Genomic DNA, 22,059 nt, shown 5'->3' with positions numbered 1-22,059 from the left:
GCGGGACTTTGCATTATTAAAGAGCCAGCTGATGAGAAGTAAGAGTCATTCTGGAGGATAAACACCAGCCAAAATGATTTTTCCACAACCTGGCAACCCAAACTTGTTCAAACATATGATGCAATATTTCATATATTTTAGTGATAAAATAAAAAACAGCTACCATGTTTTCTGCGTCCGTTAATTAGATCACAATCAGGACCTTTGAGCTTAATATCTGTTGCTTGATTGATTTGACTCTTTAATGTAAAAGTACATCGTGATCATTATTATACTTTTTGCTGCTGGTGCCCATGACGACAGAAGTCATCCATATCTAAAAGAACGCTTTATGTTTAGGGTTCACCATATGACATAAATGTATATGGACGCCAGAACATCCCAGCTCTCCTACAGGAGAGATGAAGTCATTCTGAAACCAGAATTTAAATTAGCGTCTCATCTACATATGAATATATACATATGTATATATACACATATATATACACATATCAGAGGAAACAAAACCAGAAGTAAATGTCCACAGCAGGAAGCCTCGCAGTGTTGAGTATTTATTCAAACATCATGGAGGAGAGAATTCATGTGTCACACGTCGGCCATGTACAAATGAAAGGTGAGCAGACGAGGTGAGAGTGAAGAACAATGAGGTCTCTCCACACCAGCATACACATACACAGTATAAACACACACACACACACACACACACATGCTCCATCATTCATTTCACTGTACTTCATTTTAAATAATTAAGTGCTGTCTATCTCAGAAGTCTTCTAGAGTGACGCGGGGGTCACTGAAATGGGAATATGAGTGTGTCTCTGCTGTCAGAGTGGAGTCCTTAATTTTTACACTTTGTATCAAAAGCTTCACCTGAGTAAATTCTGTCAATGTACAACAGAGTAACAGGGGCACTGGTGGGCATTTTAACCTGATGGTCCGATGCATATTTTGGAAAATTACAACTTGAAATATTAGGTCATTCTCAAATATGTCTTGAAATATTAGGACTTTATTCTTAAAGTGTTACAGGCATTTTTGTTGTTGTTCTGTTGCGAGTTTATTCTCCAAACATTCCGACTTTTCCCTCAAAATATGAATATAAGACTTTTTTTGCGTAATATGACATGACATTTAAAATGTCATTATTCTTACACTCGTGTTTTTTTTTAATTATAATTACTTTTTTCCTCAAAATTTCCACTTTATTCCGACTCAATGCTCCAAATATATTTTTTCTTATATTAGATTCTTCTCAAAATACGACTTTTTCTCATATTCGTTTTTTTTCTTTTTCTAAATTCTGACTTTATTCTGGAATTATTTTTTTTCTCAAAATACACTGAAATCTCAGTTGATGTGTTTTTGTCTTGCGGTCGCCTCCACACCGTTGTGTTCATACAACGCTGACACGAGTGTCCAGCATCTTCAGACTTCTGATGAGATGGTTGTGGACGAGAACAGAATCCCTGAGTTACATTTTCCAGGTGAAGACGTGACACTTCATGGCGGACGTTTCTTTCTCTGACAGCTGAAAGCTTTTCTTCAACGTCTCCTGTTGCGCACATTTTGTACAGTGAATGAAAAAAAAAAAACGAAGCTGGAGCAAACTCTTCAAAGCAAAAGTCCAACGAGCGTCCGTCCCGCCGTTAAAGAACAATGTCATTGAAATCTTGAATGAAGTAGAAAAACTGGACATAAATACAAACACGCTTTGTAGAAACTCGGGTGCATAAAAGTGCTTGTATAAAGGAAAAATAATTCTATTTTTTCATATATTTACATTTTCTTTTTTTGTGCAGTTTTAGCTAGGATGTAGATGATGGAAAGGAAGCAGACTGACAGAGAGATAACATATCTCATTATAATGGGTGACCTTCTCCTCCACTGTAAACAAGGAATTAAATAGACGAGAGAAAAGGGACTGCACTCTGGCATTCATTGTCTTCAGCAATTACATCAAACACAGTCTCATTCAATTGGCTGTACAGAAGGAAAGCTGGGGTCTAGTACTTTTTTGGGGACAAAGTGCTGTGTTGTCTTCAGACACATTATCGTAAAACTAATTCACCTCGGCCTCAACGAAGACTCTAACTTCCTGAGAGCGTAAGACTCAGGCCCCGACCAGAAACAAGCCCTGGACCCCTTCTAGGACCCCTCCTGGGCCTGAAATAAATAAAACATAATATGAAATTGGAGTCATGAAATTGCATACAATTATGCCAATTCGGAGTTTAAAAAATAAAAGTCCAGACTCTCATGCAGGAGTTTTAAAATCTAAAGCCTGTTTCGGTATCAGGGACTGGTCCGAACACAAAGTGTGAAAACTAAACTCACTTTTGGTCAATGACAGAAATAAACTCCATGCAGATTTACTGATGGATTGATTGATTGGTCGAGTAGTGACTACTCGCAGGGCTAGTTGGCGTTAACTGCTAACATGCTAGCTAGCCAGGAGGTGTATCCATGTCCGGGGGGTTCCCATGATCCCCAGCTCAACATCCTCTCAATGACACATTAGAGGAAGCTCTTCTTCTGAGCTCAAATGTTCAGCGGATGTCAATATGTAGGAATCAGCTACAGCTTATAGTGTACTGATGTTAGACTCTTTTAAAAACATACGCAAATATGTCGGACAGTTTCTTGACTTGAGACGTCGATATCTCCACGGGGCTGAATTTCTTTCATTCAGACGGCGTTAGATATGCTCATCTCCTTCATTATTCAGCCATTTGAACCAATCTCCTACAATGAGGACCATAGGAACATAGGGATGACCCCCCCCATGGACATGCTAGTGTTAGCCAGCCACAATGCTGGTCTGATCCGAACCTCTTCTGAGGACCTCGTGGTTTGTAATAGGTTCAGAGGTCAACTGTTTTCTTTAGTTTCAAATGAGCAGGCTGGACTTTCATTTTTTGTGCCCTGACATTGTTTCCGGCTGTGACACTTCCTTTGTGACAGTTGCTACCTGCTTACTCTCAGATTCGGATTTAAGGGGGAAATTCCCGTATTTGCCAACGAAATTCTCAGATGTTTGTCCATCATGTTAACGTTTTACTCTGCAGCTGCAAAGTAGAGACTTTGGGACATTTGGAACAAAGTCAGAGGGGGGGGGCAAAGGAGCGAGAAGAAGACCCTGTTTGGCAAATACTTGAATTTCCCTTTAAGAGAGAAGGTGGAGGGCTGCTTCTGAATGGGGGGGGGGGCGCAGGGGGCGCGTGAGGAGCGACGGACGGAAGCCCTTTCTAAGTGCCAAAGTGTGCTCGAGCCGGAGCCAGCTCGGTGTGTCCGTGGTCCTGGGAGGAGAAGCAGTCGTCGGAGTGGATGAAGTGCAGGGCGGCCTGGTTGTAGCTCAGCAGCGCCTGCTGCTTCTCCTCCGGGCTGTAGTCCAGGGAGTGGGGGTGCACCTGCTGGACGTGCCTCTTGATGGTGCTGACCTTCAGCGTGGCCAGAGTGGCGCCGCACACCATGCAGATGAGTCCATGTCGGCGACAGTCGTAATCCATCAGGTACTCCAACCGCCAGCGCACCTGGTAGTTCCTCCGCTGGTCCTTCCCGGGGTAATGGCCGTGACGGGAGGCCGTGGCGCCGTCGTCCCTCGCTTTGCCCTTCCCGCCGCTCACACCCTCCTCCTTCTTCACAGCTCTGCCGTGCGCCGTTGCACCGGGGGAGGCGCCCTCATTCGTCTCTGCCGTGGTATTTAGGACATCGGCTTCACCCGGGTTGATTTCTGCTGAACAAGGAATTCAACATTTTTAACAAAAATGGAGTTTTATTCACTCACTAACTTTTTTACTGCAAATGTAATGCAATACTAACTGCAACTGTTTCACAATAAAAGTCTAAAAAAAACTGTGGAGTCTGAGAAGCACTGATTCTTTTTTTTGACAAAAACATCTGCTAAATTAATTTAAGTGGAAATTTAAGTCAAAAGCTTTTAATGTGAAACATTTGTGGAGGAAGTGGCGAGTTGTATTGACAGTGGCTTAACATCAGTAGAATAAAAGGCAAAGCTAAATCTATTGATAATAATAAGTGAATAAAAACAAGACAAAGAGAGCAGTATGACTGTATGACTGTGTAATTGTGCTGTGATACTGAATATCAAGTCACAAAGAGATAAACTATACTTATAAATCGAAGAGAATAAGGAATAAAGCCCTGTCATCTCCTGCTCACCTCAATAAACAAACCTAATTCTACACCGCAGTAACAGTAGCAGTAACAGTAGCAGTAGCAGTTGCAGTAGCAGTAGCAGTAACAGTAGCAGTAGCAGTAGCAGAAACAGTAGCGGTAGCAGTTGCGGTAGCAGTTGCGGTAGCGGTAGCAGTAGCAGTAGCAGTTGCAGTAAAAGTAGCAGTAGCAGTAGCAGTAACAGTAGCAGTAGCAGTAGCAGAAACAGTAGCAGTAGCAGTTGCAGTAACAATAGCAGTAACAGTAACAGTAGCAGTTGCAGTTGCAGTTGCAGTAACAGTAACAGTAGCAGTAGCAGTAGCAGTAACAGTAGCAGAAGCAGTAGCAGTAGCAGTAACAATAGCAGTAACAGTAACAGTAACAGTAGCAGTAGCAGAAACAGTAGCGGTAGCAGTAGCGGTAGCAGTAGCAGTTGCGGTAGCGGTAGCAGTAGCAGTAGCAGTAACAGTTGCAGTAACAATAGCAGTAACAGTAACAGCAGCAGTAGCAGTAGCAGTAACAGTAGCAGTTGCAGTAACAATAGCAGTAACAGTAGCAGTAGCAGAAACAGTAGCAGTTGCAGTAACAATAGCAGTAACAGTAACAGTAACAGTAGCAGTTGCAGTTGCAGTAACAGCAACAGTAACAGTAGCAGAAGCAGTAGCAGTTGCAGTAACAGTAGCAGTAACAGTAACAGCAGCAGTAGCAGTAGCAGTAACAATAGCAGTAACAGTAGCAGTAGCAGAAACAGTAGCAGTTGCAGTAACAATAGCAGTAACAGTAACAGTAACAGTAGCAGTTGCAGTAACAGCAACAGTAACAGTAGCAGAAGCAGTAGCAGTTGCAGTAACAGTAGCAGTAGCAGTAGCAGTAGCAGTAACAGTAACAGTAGCAGTAGCAGTAACAGTAACAGTAGCAGAAACAGTAGCAGTAGCAGTAGCAGTTGCAGTAGCAGAAACAGTTGCAGTAACAGTAACAGTAGCAGAAGCAGTAGCAGTTGCAGTAACAATAGCAGTAACAGTAACAGTAGCAGTTGCAGTAACAGTAACAGTAGCAGTAGCAGTAGCAGTAACAGTAACAGTAGCAGTAGCAGTTGCAGTAACAATAGCAGTAACAGTAGCAGTAACAGTAGCAGTAACAGTAGCAGTAGCAGTTGCAGTTGCAGTTGCAGTAACAGTAGCAGTAGCAGTAGCAGTTGCAGTTGCAGTAACAGTAACAGTAACAGTAACAGTAGCAGTAGCAGTAACAGTAACAGTAGCAGTAGCAGAAGCAGTAGCAGAAACAGTAGCAGTATCAGTTGCAGTTGCAGTAACAGTAGCAGTAACAGTAGCAGTAGCAGTTGCAGTTGCAGTTGCAGTAACAGTAACAGTAGCAGTAACAGTAGCAGTAGCAGTAGCAGAAACAGTAGCAGTAGCAGTTGCAGTAACAATAGCAGTAACAGTAGCAGTAACAGTAGCAGTAACAGTAGCAGTAGCAGTTGCGGTAGCGGTAGCAGTAGCAGTTGCAGTAACAGTAGCAGTAGCAGTAACAATAGCAGTAACAGTAGCAGTAACAGTAACAGTAGCAGTAACAGTAGCAGCTGCAGTAACAGTAGCAGTAACAGTGGTAAACGCTTCTCACCATCTTGAACTTGCGTCCCTTCACTAGGGTAATCTTTGGTCCAGGCAGCAGCCATGGCTTCCCTTTCTTGCCGGCTCAGGGTCGTCGTCTCGGGGTGACACTCCTGGATGTGGCGGCGGAGTGGCAGTAGCAGTAGCAGTAACAGTAACAGTAGCAGTAGCAGAAGCAGTAGCAGAAACAGTAGCAGTATCAGTTGCAGTTGCAGTAACAGTAGCAGTAACAGTAGCAGTAGCAGTTGCAGTTGCAGTTGCAGTAACAGTAACAGTAGCAGTAACAGTAGCAGTAGCAGTAGCAGAAACAGTAGCAGTAGCAGTTGCAGTAACAATAGCAGTAACAGTAGCAGTAACAGTAGCAGTAACAGTAGCAGTAGCAGTTGCGGTAGCGGTAGCAGTAGCAGTTGCAGTAACAGTAGCAGTAGCAGTAACAATAGCAGTAACAGTAGCAGTAACAGTAACAGTAGCAGTAACAGTAGCAGCTGCAGTAACAGTAGCAGTAACAGTGGTAAACGCTTCTCACCATCTTGAACTTGCGTCCCTTCACTAGGGTAATCTTTGGTCCAGGCAGCAGCCATGGCTTCCCTTTCTTGCCGGCTCAGGGTCGTCGTCTCGGGGTGACACTCCTGGATGTGGCGGCGGAAGCTGCTGACCTTGATCTCGTGCAGGACCTGAGAACACACCATGCAGAAGGCGCCGCGGCCCTGAGGCCCGTGGGCCACCAGGTAGTCGAGGCGGAGCCGCCACGGGTCTCCCTCGTGCAGCCGCCTCTTCCTGGGCTGCCGGTGGGGCCCGGGTCCCCGCTGTGGAGCTCCGACGCCTCCGTTCTCAGCGATGAAGTAAGCGTCCTGAGTTAAAGTGCCGTCGCCTTCCGGGTACAAGTCCGCGTTGATCTGCGCGGCCTTCACTTCCTGAGCAAAGAGGTCCAACCCGCCTTCTTTGGTGTCGGGCTCTGATTTGATTGAGTTTTCAGACTGATCTGTTGTGGGTCAGAGAATCACACGACGAATTACATATGAAAGATTAAACAATAAACTGAGATTACTTCTTTGGCATTTAACAGCTACAGATTGTTCAATGATAAAAAACAAATCATCAGTATTGATGATATTGTTGGACGCTGACATGGACTGTGATCAGGAGCCAAGAGACAACGCTGACTCATTATTAGAGCTGCTCTGCATGAGATCTACTTCCTGTTCTCCTCTGAGTGCACAAGCTGCTGCGTCTCCTGTTCCTACCGTGAGCCTGAGCCCAGGCCTGCAGGATGCAGTGCTTCTCCACGGAGCTGTAGACCAAGGAGTTGGGGTGGGTGTCCAGCACGTGGCTCTTGATGTGGTCCAGGTGAAGCGAGGGCAGCTCCCCCCCGCACACCATGCACAGCAGCCGGCCGGCCTCCGCCTCATACTCCATCAGGAACTCCTGGCGGAACCAGGCGTGCAGTGAGTCATTCAGGTAGCGCTCCAGGGTCCGGGCCGACGGCCCCGCTGGGTCCTGCTCCTCCTCCTCCTCCTGGGGGGCTTCACCCTCCTTGGAGTGGGGGGGCAGACTGGGGGGCTGTTGTGGCTGCTCCTGGGGTGTCACCGGCTCCGGGGGTTCGGCTGTATTTAGAAAACATAGAGCTTTTATCACGGCTGTTGGCCACTGTGTCTTTTGTTGATACTTCCACTGTGGGGGGAAGTTTTCAGATTCTGCTGACATCCAGCTTTAAAACTGTCTTTTTTAAATGATTATCTACGGGCCTGAGGGTACGAGCGTCTGTTTTAACACAGAGGAAATAAAACAATGATCCATGACGTCCTTTGTGAGCGGGTACATGATGCGTGGTGTCTTTATTTTAAGAAGAGACAATAAAACAGCACCTCTGTTTAAAGATATCAGAACTCAACTTGAATGCAATAATAACTCCTTGAGTTTTATTATCAAACTCATCATTTGAATGGCCACATTTTAATACACAAAGTTATCATGAATAGGTCTTTGATGGGGCTGAATTTGCATGTAGTTGGTGAAACAATGTGACCCATCAAAGAGGAGAGAGCACACTCGTTCTCTTGAACTCGTTATTTTATGTACTTGGTCTGGTTTGACCAGCAGTTTATCGTGGCTAATGTCAGCAAATATTAGCAAACGTTTACAGATATTAGTGTATATAACAGACATGTTGTCACTGAATGCTATTAATATCAATAAAACTGAAAAATCAACCATGTGTCACACCTAAAGCCTAAGTTAACAAGATTTAAGGTGGAATTGTCTTGTAAACAAAGTGATGTTTACATTCAGAATTACTCAGCAAACCACAATGTGAGTATCCTTAGAGCCTGAATGTGCCGGAGCACTTCCTGTCTTACAAAAGCCCATTGTTAATGTTTGCTAGCTGGCCATCTTCTTCTTCACTGCCTTTGCGCTCACATTGGTCCGTAGCACCACTAACGGTCTAAAGATCCACAGGGTCCCTTTAACTTCCAGGCCGACTGTACGGAAAGTAAATGTGCCAAAAGGCTAATGCTACTCTACTTTAGCTTAAATGCATAGTTTAGCGTTTTTGGAAATACACTTTATTTGATCAGTTTTTAAGAGTGAAATGAGAAAATGGTTATCAATCTCATACCCATGTGTTGAGTACATGTGGTTAGCCTAGCTTAGCATAAAGACTGGAAGCAAGAATCCGCTAGTCTGGGTTTGTTCAAAGCTAACAGATGAACATGTTTGAATTGGATCATTTTACAGACCTTGTTTTTCATCATACATCTGCTTTTGTTGTGCATTTATGCCCTGGGTTTTTAGTTGAATTGAAATCTCAGATTTCCGATTTCCCCAAAGGCACATGAACACAGCGCAATAACTCTTTCATGTAGTTACTCTCGACATGTTTTTTGTAATTGAAGCTACAGTGTTTGCTTTATTTGTCTTGCATTGTGAAGAAGGGTAATCTTCTAGCGTTGAAACATTTTTCTGTTTCCGTAAATGTGTTCTCTGTTGTCTGAAATATGTAAACATAAGCTACCTGAGCACAGTCATGTCCTGGCACAGTCCTTCCCTCTCCAGCCCCAACGCCACTGAATCATGACATCATCCTCTCCTCCACCATACCAAAGACCTAAACCCATACTGCCACCAAGTGTGAGCTTTAAAGAACTCATGCCGAGGGTCCTACCCACCGGCAGCATGTTGGTCCGAGTCCGGCTGCTCCTCTTTCTCCTGCGGCGACGGCGCGGTGGCAGAGCTGTACGACCTCTGAACTCCCCCCAGGCTCAGGTGGCTCTCCCACCCCGAGCGGATGACCTCCTTGTCGGCGGCGCTCCACAGCAGGGAGTCGGGGTGCTTCTGCCGGATGTGCCTCTTGATGGTGCTGAGCTTCAGGGTGGCCAGCGAGCTGCCGCACACCATGCAGATCATCCCGTGCCGCTGGGGGTCGAAGTCCATCAGGTACTCGCAGCGCCAGTACTCGTGGTAGTAGCGGCGGTGGTCCCGTCCCGGGATCCGGCTCAGGCCCGGACGCGAGGCCCTCTGGACCCTGGGTTTACGCCCGGAGGGCCCGGGGGCCGGGGAGAGGAGGAACGGTTGGTCCGGTCCCTCTGTGATGTTCCAGTAGCTGGTGCCTGGAGATGTGACCGGTGTGGCCATGCCGGCCTCTGATTCCTCCTCACCGTGGCCATTGGCAAGACTGTCCTCGTCTGGAACAAGAGACGAACCAGATCAACCCTGTTTACTACACCGTACAAATGACCCTCTTAGTATATATTGTATTTTATACATAACTTTGTGTTGGCCACAAAAATTAGTATTGATCGGACTACAATCTCTGTGTGCTGACTAAGTGTTGTTTCCCTAAATGTACTGTCTATGCTTCCATGTACACAGGTGGGTCTCCCTTGATTTAAATTGCATCATGAGAATCAGAGAAAGTAACATGTTCTGGATGAATGATGTTTTCTCAAAATGTCATATTTTAAGCTGTCATTGTTGGCTCACATATTCCCCCTGTTTCATTTTTAGCACTATTACTCCTAATGAAACGCACCTGGTATACTGTTCCAAGTATTCTACGTTCATATCACGTTACGTGTTATTTATTACGGGTTATTTATTCCAATAACTCCTTATTATTGTTTATTCGTTGGCCTGTGCCGCCGCTGTCCACTAGGTGGCAGCTGCGTGTCTCTCGGGTCCGCCTGCCTGCGTGCTGTTGAGCCTTTGTTTATAGGAGCCACAGAGACGGAGGGGCCATGCTGCTCCACGGCATTGTCCCCGACACGGATTAACTGGCTGTCTGACAATGGCCGTGGCTCTGACAGCCACGCAGTCCCACTTTGCGGTGAGAAACACAATAAATAATAATACTTTTTTTTTTTCTTCTTTTTTTTTTTTTTTTTTACCTCCCAAGTCACTCTCCTCTTGCGTCGCTTCCTCCTCTCCGCTTATTATTAATGAGAGCAGCTCAGTCTGCTCGGCACATCGGAGGTCCACGGGCTCGCTTCCCCCCGGTTCTTTCTCTTCCATCACTGGCCCGGCCGCTGCTCTACTCGTGGATAGTGGTCCTCCTTCCTTCACCGTATCGCGGCGCTGAAGCGGGACATGTCACACTAACGACAACACGTTACAACAGTGACATGTTTCGCACCGCTCGGGCGCCGTTCGACACGCATCTGGCAGGCGCTCTATCGCGAGCCCATCGCTGAGGAGCCCTCTACGATGTCCCCCCCCACGCGCGCCCCGCACGGGAGCCAAGTTAACTTTTCATATAATCACACTATCATGTATTCCGCCGGAGATTATTGCCCGTTCCTCCGTCCGGCGCTTAGCAGAAGCGCCTCGGCGCAGGCCTCCAGTAATGTATTTTAAGGCTCTTGCTTGTCTTCAGGGTGGGGAGCCGACTAGGGGCCCCTGGGGCTCCTTAAGGGGCTCCTGGGTAAATTTAAAGAGACAGTAGCAGCGTCGACAATGCACACCCACCCCGGGGGGGAGCAAACAGAGCAGCGGGCGCTAATACTGATAAGCCGCTAATACTAATGCTGTTGTTCTCACAAAATCATGCGAGGATAAAGGCGGGTTGGTTCGGCAAAGCATCGGTTAAAAAAAACGAGGCGGGTCCATTGGAAATCAGGGCCCCCTGAGCTCGAGCTCATAATATTTTGTGCTCAGGATCCAGTGGGGGTCGGAGGCGACTTCATTCTAAAAACACATCCTGTGTAGTCCTTTTTAACACGCTATATTCAGATAACAACCTGCGCTATCATACATAGGGAACTTCATTATTGATTGATCTCCCCAGTATTTGCTTTAATAAACAGTCCACTTTTTGGTCAAGAGCCCAATTGACATATTCAAAATGCTTGCTTTGTCTGAACAATGGACCCCCCCCCCCCCCCCCCTCAGTTTTATACCAGAGGAAAACCTTTATTAAATATGCCCATGCAAGAAGCTGGAACAGTCAACATATGTGTCACTTTTGCATATAATTATTGTTTATACAACTATGTTGAAGCACTTACACTCTAATCATACTCTTATCAAGTGTTATTGGTTTGTCATATGATTGTTCAATCAAAAATATCATTACTTTGTTGGGGTGTTCCCCTCTAGAGATGATTTATGGAGACAGAGGTGTCCAGACTGTACTTGTGTTGATAGAGATTAATGGGTCAGCTTTAATTATACGTTTGCTTATTGCATGTCATTTACTGAAATTAAAAAAATAATAATTTTATGAGACATTGGAGCATTATCATTTGAAAAAGATTTCTGAAGAGACTTCCATCAGCCTACTATAGGTTACTTCTTGTATTACAAGTCAACTCCTACCACTACCACACATTTGTGTCATCAAACGATTAATTCATGATTTGATCGTTGTGCTTTTTTGTTCAAAACCACAAATAGGCACCGGGGCCTATCTGTGGTGGTTCTGCTCATGAAATGAGGTCATCTCTAGAAAGAGCCAATAAATCAATCGACCTTTGTCCCGCTGCGCCAAATTGGTAAAAGGCTATATGTTATTGCGAGCTTTATGTAATCTCTGTGCATTGTCACCGAACGTTCCCCCGGTTGGTTATTGAATGTGTGTCCTGTCCCAAATTCAGGTTTCACTAAACGTTGAAAGGACAAGTGAGGGGGGGCCTAATTGGCAGCAGACCGACGTGGTGCACGTGTAGCCTGTTAGCTCGTAGCCACAATTTAGTGAAATAATGTCTCATACACGCCACTTAATGGTTTTGAAACGGAGGGGGGCGTTGTGCTGTACCGTCTCTGCGTGTTCACGCCACGGAGTGAATGCACACGCGCGTACACGCACACGCAGAGCAGGCATCGAGGTTCCACATCCTGGTACTTTACAGCGTTGTCAAGGCAGCCTCAGAGAGCACGGCTGGCTGGCGGAAAGTAGCTGCAGTGTCCTGGCAACGTATCTGTCCAAAAAAAACGTTCACAAAAACTGTCCCGGAAAGTTAGGTGTAACTAAAAGGTATCGGGTATGCATGTTTTTCTTCCACACGTTTCCGACCGTCGTGCTTTTACGACAGCATTGTGCGGGGCTTCTCGCTTCTTTTCGGGCAGGCAGCAGACTCAGACAGGCGCCCGTCCGTGTGGACAACAGGGGGAAGAGCTTGTCCATTGTGCCGCTGAGAGAGAGACACACAGCGGTTTAGGCACGATTTCCGCCATAAATGTCGCAATTTTTTCCCACATTATTTTCGGTGCGTAGTGTTAATTGCGCTTTAGCTCGGTCGCTCTGCGCGTTTTCAATCAAATAATCGCAGAATAAAGAATAAAAATGGCTCTCGACAGATATAATTTGTGATGTGAAAGGGACAGGTTTAAAGGGACAGTGTCACTCTGCTTCCTTCCTGGTTCCTGTAGCTCAACGTGAGGCTACACATTTCTACATATACGCGACGTGTTTATATCACCAAAGATGCCGTTGGACGGGGTATTTATTATTCATACGTTACAATGCGACATTATAATATTTAGCCAACCATAAGCTGTACTCTGCCTCACGTGGAAACCGTGTTGTGAGAGGAGATGGCTGTCTTAGTCTTAGTAGCATTGTCTTTTGATTAGCATGTAATCCATTTGAACGAGGGTCTCAACATGAGCTCGAATGTGATATATTTAATGGTAAAAGAGTAGAAGAAAAATTAAGAGTAAAGTTACAAAGTGAACTGAGAAATGGCTTTAACCACATACTGTGAACGTATTGCATTTACACTGTTTCACGTGATAAAACCACAGTGGGCTGAAATGAAGATGTGAATTCGTCACATCTCAAATGTGATTTGCATGTGACAAAATCATAAATTGGTAAATTCATATGCTGTTTGTTACATTTCAAGTGTGACATCATGTGGCGTTATGATGTGACTTCATCACATCTGAAATATTCCCATGTGATATTACATGTTAGATGTTCACTTGTGCCTTTAACATGTAAATGTTACATGTGGTTTGATGATCTTCACTTAACGAGATATCTAATGCGATCCAGTAACACAGCTCTGCCCCACATTCTATCTACAAAGATATTAATGTTCTGAGAAGTGCTAATTCAGCTGTGTGTTTATTATATTGAGGTCGTAGCTGTTGTACTGGACAGCATTGTATTCAAATGGAAAACAAAATCCTAAGCATCACAATATGAGGATATAATGTATGGCTGAGTTGTTGTGTTGGATTGATTTGATTGAACAGGTGTCCCTAATAAAATGGCCACTGGGTTTATTACATCTCATCAGTGTGTCCACTTTGCCCTCAGAAGGCCGGGATCTCCTTTTTAAAGACACATGACATGTTTTCGCTACAACCTGTTTGATAGATTGTTGCTTCACGTCGCTCCGCTGTTACCAAGTTTATTACAAAGTAACACGCAATTAACACTTTCTTTCTGTTCGTCAGGACACCCGCATACCGATGTGATGTCCTCGAGATTTGGCGGCCGCTCAGCAGCGCAAAACATTGTGTGGAAGGACGCCATGTAAGTTGATGCCAGCGAGGATTCTAGACTGACGGGATGAATTGAATCAGCGCGGCGAGGGAAGAGCCAACCAGCACTGTTGGATGAGAACCGATGGGCCGTCCAAGCTGGCGATGCCAACTGCAAAAGATAAAGGCGGTTCAACGTCCCACCGCTACCGGCCGGCCTCAGAATACGATGACGCCACCCTCACCCAAAAGAGACAATACTGGAGAACCAAGAAGCGAGAGCAGAGGGCCCGACTGACGGAGCGCAGAGGAAAGGGAACGCAAGGCGGAAAGCTCCTCCACCTGCATGCCCCTGCGGCGGTGAATTCTACTTTATCCGACCCTTTTGTTGCTTTCTCTTCTCCTTTGCAGAGTAATGAGGACTCGTGCCAAACGGTCGCCGTCTCTTCTGCGTCACAGAGTGGAAATGCAGTCGGGGGCCGCTCGGTTAAAGCCACTGAAAACCAAAAGGAGAAGTGGCTCCATACAATGAAACTTGACAGGGTCTCGCCTCAGTTGCCAGCGTCATGTTCCATCTCAGCCAAAGCTGCTAGGGGCAACACAGCCACAGCGAGGCGTGCTTTGAGCAGAGCCGTTACCTCACCCACGCCCAGTGGAACCCAGTTGAACACCCGTTCCTCAGTGCCTCCATTCATAGTGACCAGAACTACCAATGGCAGCTCCGCTGAAACAATGCCTCAGTCATGTGCGTCTATGCAGGACGCATCAGTCCCCAAAACACAACATAAGGCACAAGTTGCGTTACGCATTCAGCCCAAACTCTTACCCACCAATGTGACCACCGGCATGATTCTTATGTCTTCACCATGTGTCCCAGTCTCTATTAAGACAGAGGGCAGAACAGCGAATTCGACGCCTCAAAGTGGAACAAAGAGTGCCTTGGTCACCTTGCAGAGGGTTAAAGGTGTTAGCGACCCCCATTCTTCCCCGGAGCCAGAGGAGGAGAGAGCGGCCAGGCGCAGAGAGCAATGGAGGATCAAAAAGCGAGAGCAGAGGGCAAAGCTGGCAGCTCAGATAGCTAAAGCCAGAGAAAGGACGCAGAGCGCCGAGGTGACGTTTCGGAGGCAAACCGCACAAAAAACAGGACTTGTGGGAGGCAAGATTCTTCAGCATCTTCCATCTCAGTCGTTTTTGAGACGAGCTGCCCTGATACAGTGTCCTACTCAGGTCAAAACTTCCTTTTCATCTGCCAAAAGGGAAAGTGATGAAGTGCAAAGTGGGGCAGGAAGTTTAGCTACAGTTAACCTGCAAGCAGATCGGATTAAGATACAAAATCCACATGGGAATAGGACAACACAGACAGCCATCACATGTGACTCTATTTCTTTAAGAAAGCCAGGGGAGTCGATGAGAAAGTTTCCAAGTTATCTACATCTTTCTAATGTTGCCCGAGGGATAGCGCGATGTAAAACGCCTAGACAGAGGTTCATCGATGCTCAGAAGAATTTCATGATTCAAAGAAACATAAGATGTAAATCCCCGTTGCTTGTCTTCGGTACCCGAAATTTCCCCCAAATCGACCCCAACGACACGCCTGAGCAGATAATAGCCAAACGGCGAGAGTACTGGCGGATTAAAAAGCGCGAACAGCGAGCTAAGCTGTCGATGGAAGTGAAGTCTCGGCTGAAGGAGAGGGACTCTCTGATGCGAAGAGTGAAACGTTACCAGTCAATCCTGGAGGAGATGAGGAGGGCCAGAGCACTGGCCCAGTCGGCAGGAAGCGGCCTCACCCACGCCTCTGAGACCATTGGAGGGTTCATCAAGGAGGACGGGACGGTGACCGTTAACATTCCCCAGGTCCCTTCAGATCACAACACGGAGTGTCATGTAGTTCCTAATAACACCCCCATCACAAAACCTCAGCACCAACCTAATGCGAAACGAAGAGGTATCACACCCACTCGTGTAAACCAGCCCCCTCCTCCCCTCTGCCCTGCTCAGGTGAAAGTCTCTTTTCCTCTCGCCGGGCAGTCGGTCAACAAGCCTCCGAAACTATTCCCTATCAGACAAAGGACTCAACTCGAAAGCACAGCGGTTCCTAATTCACACAAGTTAGCAACCCAAACTGTCAGTCAGCTCACGCTCACTCATCCTCAAACTCGTCGAAATGCCGTTTCTGGAGGATCGACGGCGGGGTCGAACACCGGAGGCTGTGTCATGAAGATGGCCATCTCGAGCAATGCGACGTCACTGTTGGCGCTCTCTCTGGATCCAAAGTTGACGGAGGAGGAGAGGATGGCAAAGAAAAGGGAGTACTGGAGGATAAAGAAGCGAGAGCAGCGAGCAGCTCGTGCTGCTCGCTTGAAGCAGGGCGTCTTACAGGCCAGGGCCAGCGCGACCTTACAGAGGAGGAGGGCCCAGAAGCAAGTAGCAAGAACCGCCGCACCAGCAGGCAGAAGACTTCCCAACCACACAGGAACTGCACAAGCTCTCCCCAACAACAGCGTGCCGGTAATGCCGCATGCAAATGAGATAAAACAAGAGAGTGAGTCTATGCCAGAAGTTGACCTAAATTCTCAACAAGAACAAGCCATCTGTCCAGATATCAAAGCCCCAACCTCCCCACCGCCAGCGCCTCACGCGGAGCCTGACCCAGCTCTAAACGCAGACAGCCAAGCTACCACTCTGCTAGCCGTAGCCTCTATGAAGAAACTCCTGGAAGAGTCACTTAGTACGGTGACCGAGTGTAGCAGTGAGGAGATCGCCATTAAAGAGGAGTCAGCGGAGGAGGCCTCGGAGCAAGAGATGGAGCCAAATATACCTCAGAATGAGTTGGCTCCTATTGCTGCTGACTTGACTTTGGAGATAAAAAGCTGGCCGCCGGATTCCGATGCCTCGGTGCAGGCACATTCACCAAGCCCTCGTCTCAAGGACTCATCCCAAAGTAGCGAGACACTCCCTCCTCTTCCCACCTCCAGCGAGGTAGTCCTGCCTCCCACCTGCGAGCACTCATCCCAAACCCATTCCAACTTCATAGTAAACCCCTCCGTGGAAGCCCCTTTGCCCCGCAGAACCCAGAGGCTTTGCACCAAAAAGGCAGACCCTCAAAGCTGCTGTACCCCAGAGCCGCCAAAGCTACATCACCTACCCATAGATCAACCACAACCACAGCAGCAACAGCGTCAGGCTCGGGAAGAACGCCGAAACAGCGACTCGCGACCAGAACAAGGATATCTCAGTGTGGTGACGGAGCGCGGCGGTTTGTTCAGCCTGCAGAGGAAGAGGGAGTACTGGAAGCTGATGAAGAGGCAGCAAAGGGCCCGGTTAAGGGCCAGGCAGAAGGACAGACAGGGAGAATGCAGCGGTCGTCTCTCCCAGAGGAACATCCAGGTGATGCGACACATGGGAGTAATGATCATGTACCATCATAGATGTTTAGAAGAAGCATCAATCGATCACTTTGTCAGCTTCTGTTACAATAGCATGCGTCGCCCCTTCTTCCTAAAAAGCTGAAACATGACTCTGAGGTTTTATTATCACATTGAAGCACTTCAAAATTAAAATTATTGATTTCTAGAAATGTGTGGAACAGCGGCTAACGGCAATTTTGGCTCGCTATAAAATGATACGAGCAAGAACATTAAGTTCAGCCGTGATCACTCAAGCTATTAGCTGGGCAGCACTGTCGTCCCGTAATAGATGGTGAACCCTGATTATACTGAATTTGCAACTTGAGATACCAGAGCCTGCCTTGAGGCTTGTTGGTGAACACAAAGAGTGCATAAGGTTTGTAGACATGGCCTCCTGCCCTCTCCAGCTGAAACCTGAGTCATTACACCACAAACCTCTGTCTGGCATTTGACACTTGAGCAGCAAAAATAGAGAGGAGTGTGACCGAGAGGGGCCTGGTTTAGCTCGGGGCGAACGCATATGTGCATGTTTCAGAAAGATTATTGTCTGCTTCCTGTATTTAATTGTGCTCGTCTGTGAAACAAACCTGAGCTAAATCATTTGTTTCCTGTTCATGTTGTCTTTCAGGCTTCAGGTGTTGTTTCTATGAACGCTGTCAAGGGTGTGAATCCTCCAGGGAAACCAGCCCTCCAGCCCAAGCCCTCCCTAGCTTCTCTGTCTGCAGTGACCGCTATCCCCTCTGTCCTGCTCGTCAGCCCAACAACACGCAATGCTGAACAGTCACCTGAGGCACTCCAGGTCAAACTGCCCGTCACCATGGTCTCCTGCTCACCTAGAAGTGAGCAGAGCCATGCGAACACTGGACCTTCGCAGGTTGTGTCCGACTGTCAAGGAGCTCATGAGAATCTGCAACAAGCCATGCCGAGTTCACGGAAGTGGATGTCCAGAAGCACAGACCTGGACTTGGCCCCCTCGCTCCCTACTCTGAAGCCCCCAGACAACCCGCTGTCCAGCATCAACTTTCAACCCATTGAACCCCCTCTAACTCCAAATTCCACCCTCAGTCCAATAAAGATCCCTTGTTCTCAGCTGCAGAGTCCCACGCATATAATACATACTCCCACCAAGCTGGTATCTCTAACCTCCATGGTGCCACCGAAGCCCATCCCAGGGGAGTCTGAGGAGGACTTCCTGAGGAGGAAGAGGGAGTACTGGAGGATAAAGAAGAAGGAGCAGAGAGCCAGGAAGGCCATTCGAGACAAGGGAGTCAGCCCAAGGAGAACCTCCAACAACTTGAAGCCCATCCTGCCTGCCCAGGACCCACAAACACAGGTACATATAAAAACTCTCTGTCTAATTATTAAATGATGAAGAACAGAGATTAGTCAAAATCAAATGTTTGATTCAAACATGAAGTTTGTTTATCGCAATCTTTGTTTTTCCTCTCTGACTGTAGGATTCTGGGCAGTGGGTGAGTTCCTCCGAGGAGTCGGAACATCGAGTGAGGTGGGAAGTTAGCATTACTGACGTCAAATCTGTTTATCTGCAGGCTCATTGTGGGATGATGATGAATGTAACTACTGCTCTCTTTTTCAGCAATTCAGAGGACACCGACCCGGGATCGTTTTCATTCTCAGGTTACACGGCCCCAGTCGAAGGTGAAGTCTCAACCGTGTCGCTTTGAACCGCCTAAATGGTTGAAAACGGACGAATTGGCACAAAACTTTTTTTTTTCTCTTTCAACTGTCTCTTCAGATGATTCAGAGCTTCTGTTCACCGACTATGAGAATAGTACCGGAGAGGAAGATCCCGTCTCAGACGCCGTGTGGAGGAACCGCTACCTCATGGACTACGATCCGCTCAACCAGCTGCTGGTGTGCATGGTGTGTGGGGAGCTGCAGTACTCCCACAGCCTGGAGGGAGTGAGGGCCCACATCGACGAGGCCCACCCGGACACCCTGGCCCTGGAGCCGAGGGAGCAACGGCGAATACTGGAGGCCTGGGACGAGCAGGTGTCCCAGAGGGAACGCTTCTTCACCAGCCAGCTCCAGCAGCACAGCGGGGCCCTGGAAGGTACAGTATGACTGCAGACAGATTGTATTTAGGGTGAAGGGGCCGGATTGCAATTGAGCCAGAACGCAGCATCGACAAGCGTGACTAGAAGAGAAGCGGAAACTCTGAGCGTTTGTTTCTGTTTTTGAAAGCAAAAAATCTGCATGGTATTACGGTAATTTCCCCTGTCACTTATCGCATGTGCGATTGGGGTAATCCGTAGTTTGGAGACCAGACGCACTCGTCACATGACGTCGTAGTGTGTGACCCCCTGTCTCCAGTCAGTGGAGACCACAACTTTCACCACCAGTCTGTAGAGCAGATCACCAGTATGCTGCTGTTTTGTCATTGGACTTTGTTTTTGCAGAAGCACACAGGAACTGAAGAGCAGAGCAGAGGAGAGGACTGCAGGAGACAACGGAGGACCACAGACCAGAGGAGAGGACTGCAGGAGACAACGGAGGACCACAGACCAGGAGAGGACGCCCACACTTCGTCTTATTTATTTATTATAATTGTATCGATGTGTTTACCTTCATAGAGAGTCACCTTGACAGAAAACGCTGCATTGGGAACATTCATCTCAACGAGCAGCTTTACCTCATTTCCTACCAGGGTTGTAACGTGGGGGTCAGTGTGGACATTTTTTATATCGAAGCTATGATGACTAAGATTTTTTTTTAATATTTAAAAAAAGTACAACATTCACAACATTCTGGTAAATAGTCTTTGTACTAAGCTAGGTTAAAATCATCCTGGACCTATGAACATTTCAGTTTATATTACTGCTCTACTTTCTAAAATCTACCCACACTAGTTCAAATGTTTCTCATTGCTGAATTTGATTGCATCCTATATTTCCCCCGACTGTGCCGCTCTGCTCAACTCCTCTTCCTCACTACGCTACTTACTGTAGGAGGAAGCAGTGGCCGGTGCAGTTTGGGAAATATTGAATTCAAACATTTGGTCATTCTGGGAGGACAATAGACAAATTCATGCAAATAGAAGCTGCTGCTGGATAACGGGTAATAAGTCATGTTGTGATCCGGTTTGCAGGGGTCTAACCAAACCACGCCTGAAAGAGGGACAGCGAAATGAATCCTCAAGTCTTTTCCAAATATTGGCTAAACCATAGTATAACAGTAACACAAGTAGAGAAGGGTCATGAAGTGAGCAATAGTTACAAAGTCTCACTTTAAAACCAGACCGATGAACCATTAACTTCTGGAGCCACAGAGACCCGCCTGACCCTATTCAGTGACGATAACGGACGTCAACCATTGTCCAACAAGTCAACTAACGGATACAAAGGGTTGAAAAGACATCAAAACACTGACACATTCATATGAAAGAGTTACAATTCATGAAACAGTCAATTTAGATTATAGCTGTAACACACACACACACACACACACGAACGAGCTAAACAGTTCCACTAAACCGTTGCTCTCGGTCTTCTCTGCTGTCCTGGCAGACTTGCGTTCAGGTCTAGACCCTCATAGTTGTCGGATCGTTGCATGGGTGTCCAGAACTGTTCTTCAAACCCCGAGGCTTACCTACGTTCCTCCGCGACAACTTTTTGTATTAAGACAACTTTTGTACAACTTTCTCAAATGTGTACAAAAACCTCCTGCAGTTCATATCAGCTTCACCGTGTGACATGAAACACCTAAGCAACCCTCTTCACTGTAAATACACAAAATGCTAAAGCGGTTGTGAGATGTATGAGACCGGGCGGTTTCACAATATTTGGGGCAATGGTATTCATTATTTATTGAATCTCCTCTTTTATAGTGATAATATTGATGATGCATTATTCATATCTGTAGAGTTTCTCATTCGTGAGCATTGAGAGTCCGAGGCTCTCCTGCATGAGTTAGTGAAAGGATGAACAGTCGTGTATCGCTTACGATATACATTCCCACCTTTTTGTACCGTTTTCATTCAGAGTAAACTGATGGAATCCTGTTCTGTTGGAGCACAAAGCTGTATAGACGACCGCCTGCACAGCTGCAACACAGTGTAACTAGCTGGAAGCGACCAAGCTATTCTACCTTCTGAGAATGTAATTCTGACTTGATGACTTGTTTACCAGTTCAAAGGGAATGTTTCAATGCCTTTTCAGTAATAAACCTTTTCTACCTTTGGGCTTATCTCTTTAGATCTTTCTTCACACATTATGTAATTCTGCCTCAGATCAAAGCGTTCCAGTGTGACTGGATCACCCTGTTGTTGGGGGCTCTAACCTTAACCAGTCCAGGTCAATGCCTGACGTCAACCATCTTGCGAGAGTTCTGCAAATTCAAGGTTACCATGATTTGTTGCATTATGGGCCATGTCTACCACATGGCCCATAATGCAACAAATAAAAAAATTTTCAACCCCGCTTGCCAGGCAACCGCCCCCTAAACTGCATTGTTAATTACGTTTTAAATGGAATCGTATTTTCTCCCGCAGTACTTTTGATTTTGATGTATCAGCAATACTTTAACCTTTGACCCTGATCCTTATCGGGTATATTTTCTGAGACTTGGAACTCTTTTAGATCAGGCGCCTCCACTTTTTCTTGATCATCTCCGATCTAATTCCAATTGACATGATTTGGAAAAGCACACATCTGTCTATATAAGGCCTCACGGCTGACCGTGCATATCAGAGAAGAAACGCTGTGGAGGGGAAGAAGTTCAAGGTTCCCAAGAGCTCAGTGGTGTCCGTGATTCTTAAATGGAAGAAGTCTGGTGCTGATGGTCACTCTGGCTGAGCGCACAAAATCCTGAGTGGTGATGGGAGTCGTTTTCCAGAAGGTCAACCATCACTGCCACACTCCACCCATCAGGGCTTCATGGCAGAGAGGCCAGACAAAAGCCTGTCCTCATCTGGGCAGTAC

At 46.6% G+C, this 22,059-nt stretch overlaps 2 protein-coding genes across 4 annotated transcripts; one reads left to right on the top strand and one right to left on the bottom strand.

Annotated features, from left to right (window-relative positions):
* Positions 1-538: 538 nt before the first annotated feature.
* Positions 539-10,635, bottom strand: zfta (zinc finger translocation associated). Its single transcript, XM_068713672.1, has 5 exons — positions 10,169-10,635; positions 8,951-9,466; positions 7,028-7,387; positions 6,310-6,765; positions 539-3,733 (listed from the first exon to the last, which is right to left on the bottom strand). Exons 1-5 carry the CDS (start codon positions 10,290-10,292, stop codon positions 3,246-3,248), a joined length of 1,944 nt encoding a protein of 647 aa, XP_068569773.1. The 5' UTR covers positions 10,293-10,635; the 3' UTR covers positions 539-3,245.
* Positions 10,027-21,320, top strand: si:dkey-28a3.2 (uncharacterized). 3 transcript variants are annotated; one of them, XM_068713671.1, is made up of 7 exons: positions 10,027-10,107; positions 13,683-17,099; positions 17,748-18,452; positions 18,577-18,626; positions 18,717-18,778; positions 18,876-19,193; positions 19,540-21,320. In XM_068713671.1, exons 2-7 carry the CDS (start codon positions 13,845-13,847, stop codon positions 19,554-19,556), a joined length of 4,407 nt encoding a protein of 1,468 aa, XP_068569772.1. In that variant the 5' UTR covers positions 10,027-10,107; positions 13,683-13,844; the 3' UTR covers positions 19,557-21,320. The 3 variants fall into 3 exon arrangements, with proteins under 3 accessions (XP_068569772.1, XP_068569770.1, XP_068569771.1); XM_068713669.1 differs by lacking the exon at positions 10,027-10,107 and adding an exon at positions 12,129-12,252; XM_068713670.1 differs by lacking the exon at positions 10,027-10,107 and adding an exon at positions 12,643-12,717.
* Positions 21,321-22,059: the final 739 nt, after the last annotated feature.

Source organism: Cebidichthys violaceus, unplaced genomic scaffold (genome assembly GCF_023349555.1).
Source record: "Cebidichthys violaceus isolate CVI_PGR_0920_01 unplaced genomic scaffold, fCebVio1.0.p SCAF_19, whole genome shotgun sequence".
NCBI classification, from domain to species: domain Eukaryota; kingdom Metazoa; phylum Chordata; class Actinopteri; order Perciformes; family Stichaeidae; genus Cebidichthys; species Cebidichthys violaceus.
This window is presented reverse-complemented; position numbering and strand designations above follow the sequence as displayed.

Coding starts and splice junctions, on each gene's coding strand:
- zfta (XM_068713672.1), bottom strand. CDS start 10,292: ATGGAAGAGAAAGAACCGGGGGGAAGCGAGCCCGTGGACCTCCGATGT. Junction 7,388..8,950: donor CTCGGACCAACATGCTGCCG/GTGGGTAGGACC, acceptor TTCTAAATACAG/CCGAACCCCCGGAGCCGGTG. Junction 3,734..6,309: donor AGGGACGCAAGTTCAAGATG/GTGAGAAGCGTT, acceptor TTCCTTGTTCAG/CAGAAATCAACCCGGGTGAA.
- si:dkey-28a3.2 (XM_068713671.1), top strand. CDS start 13,845: ATGAGAACCGATGGGCCGTCCAAGCTGGCGATGCCAACTGCAAAAGAT. Junction 18,453..18,576: donor CCCAGGACCCACAAACACAG/GTACATATAAAA, acceptor CTCTGACTGTAG/GATTCTGGGCAGTGGGTGAG. Junction 18,779..18,875: donor TTACACGGCCCCAGTCGAAG/GTGAAGTCTCAA, acceptor CTGTCTCTTCAG/ATGATTCAGAGCTTCTGTTC.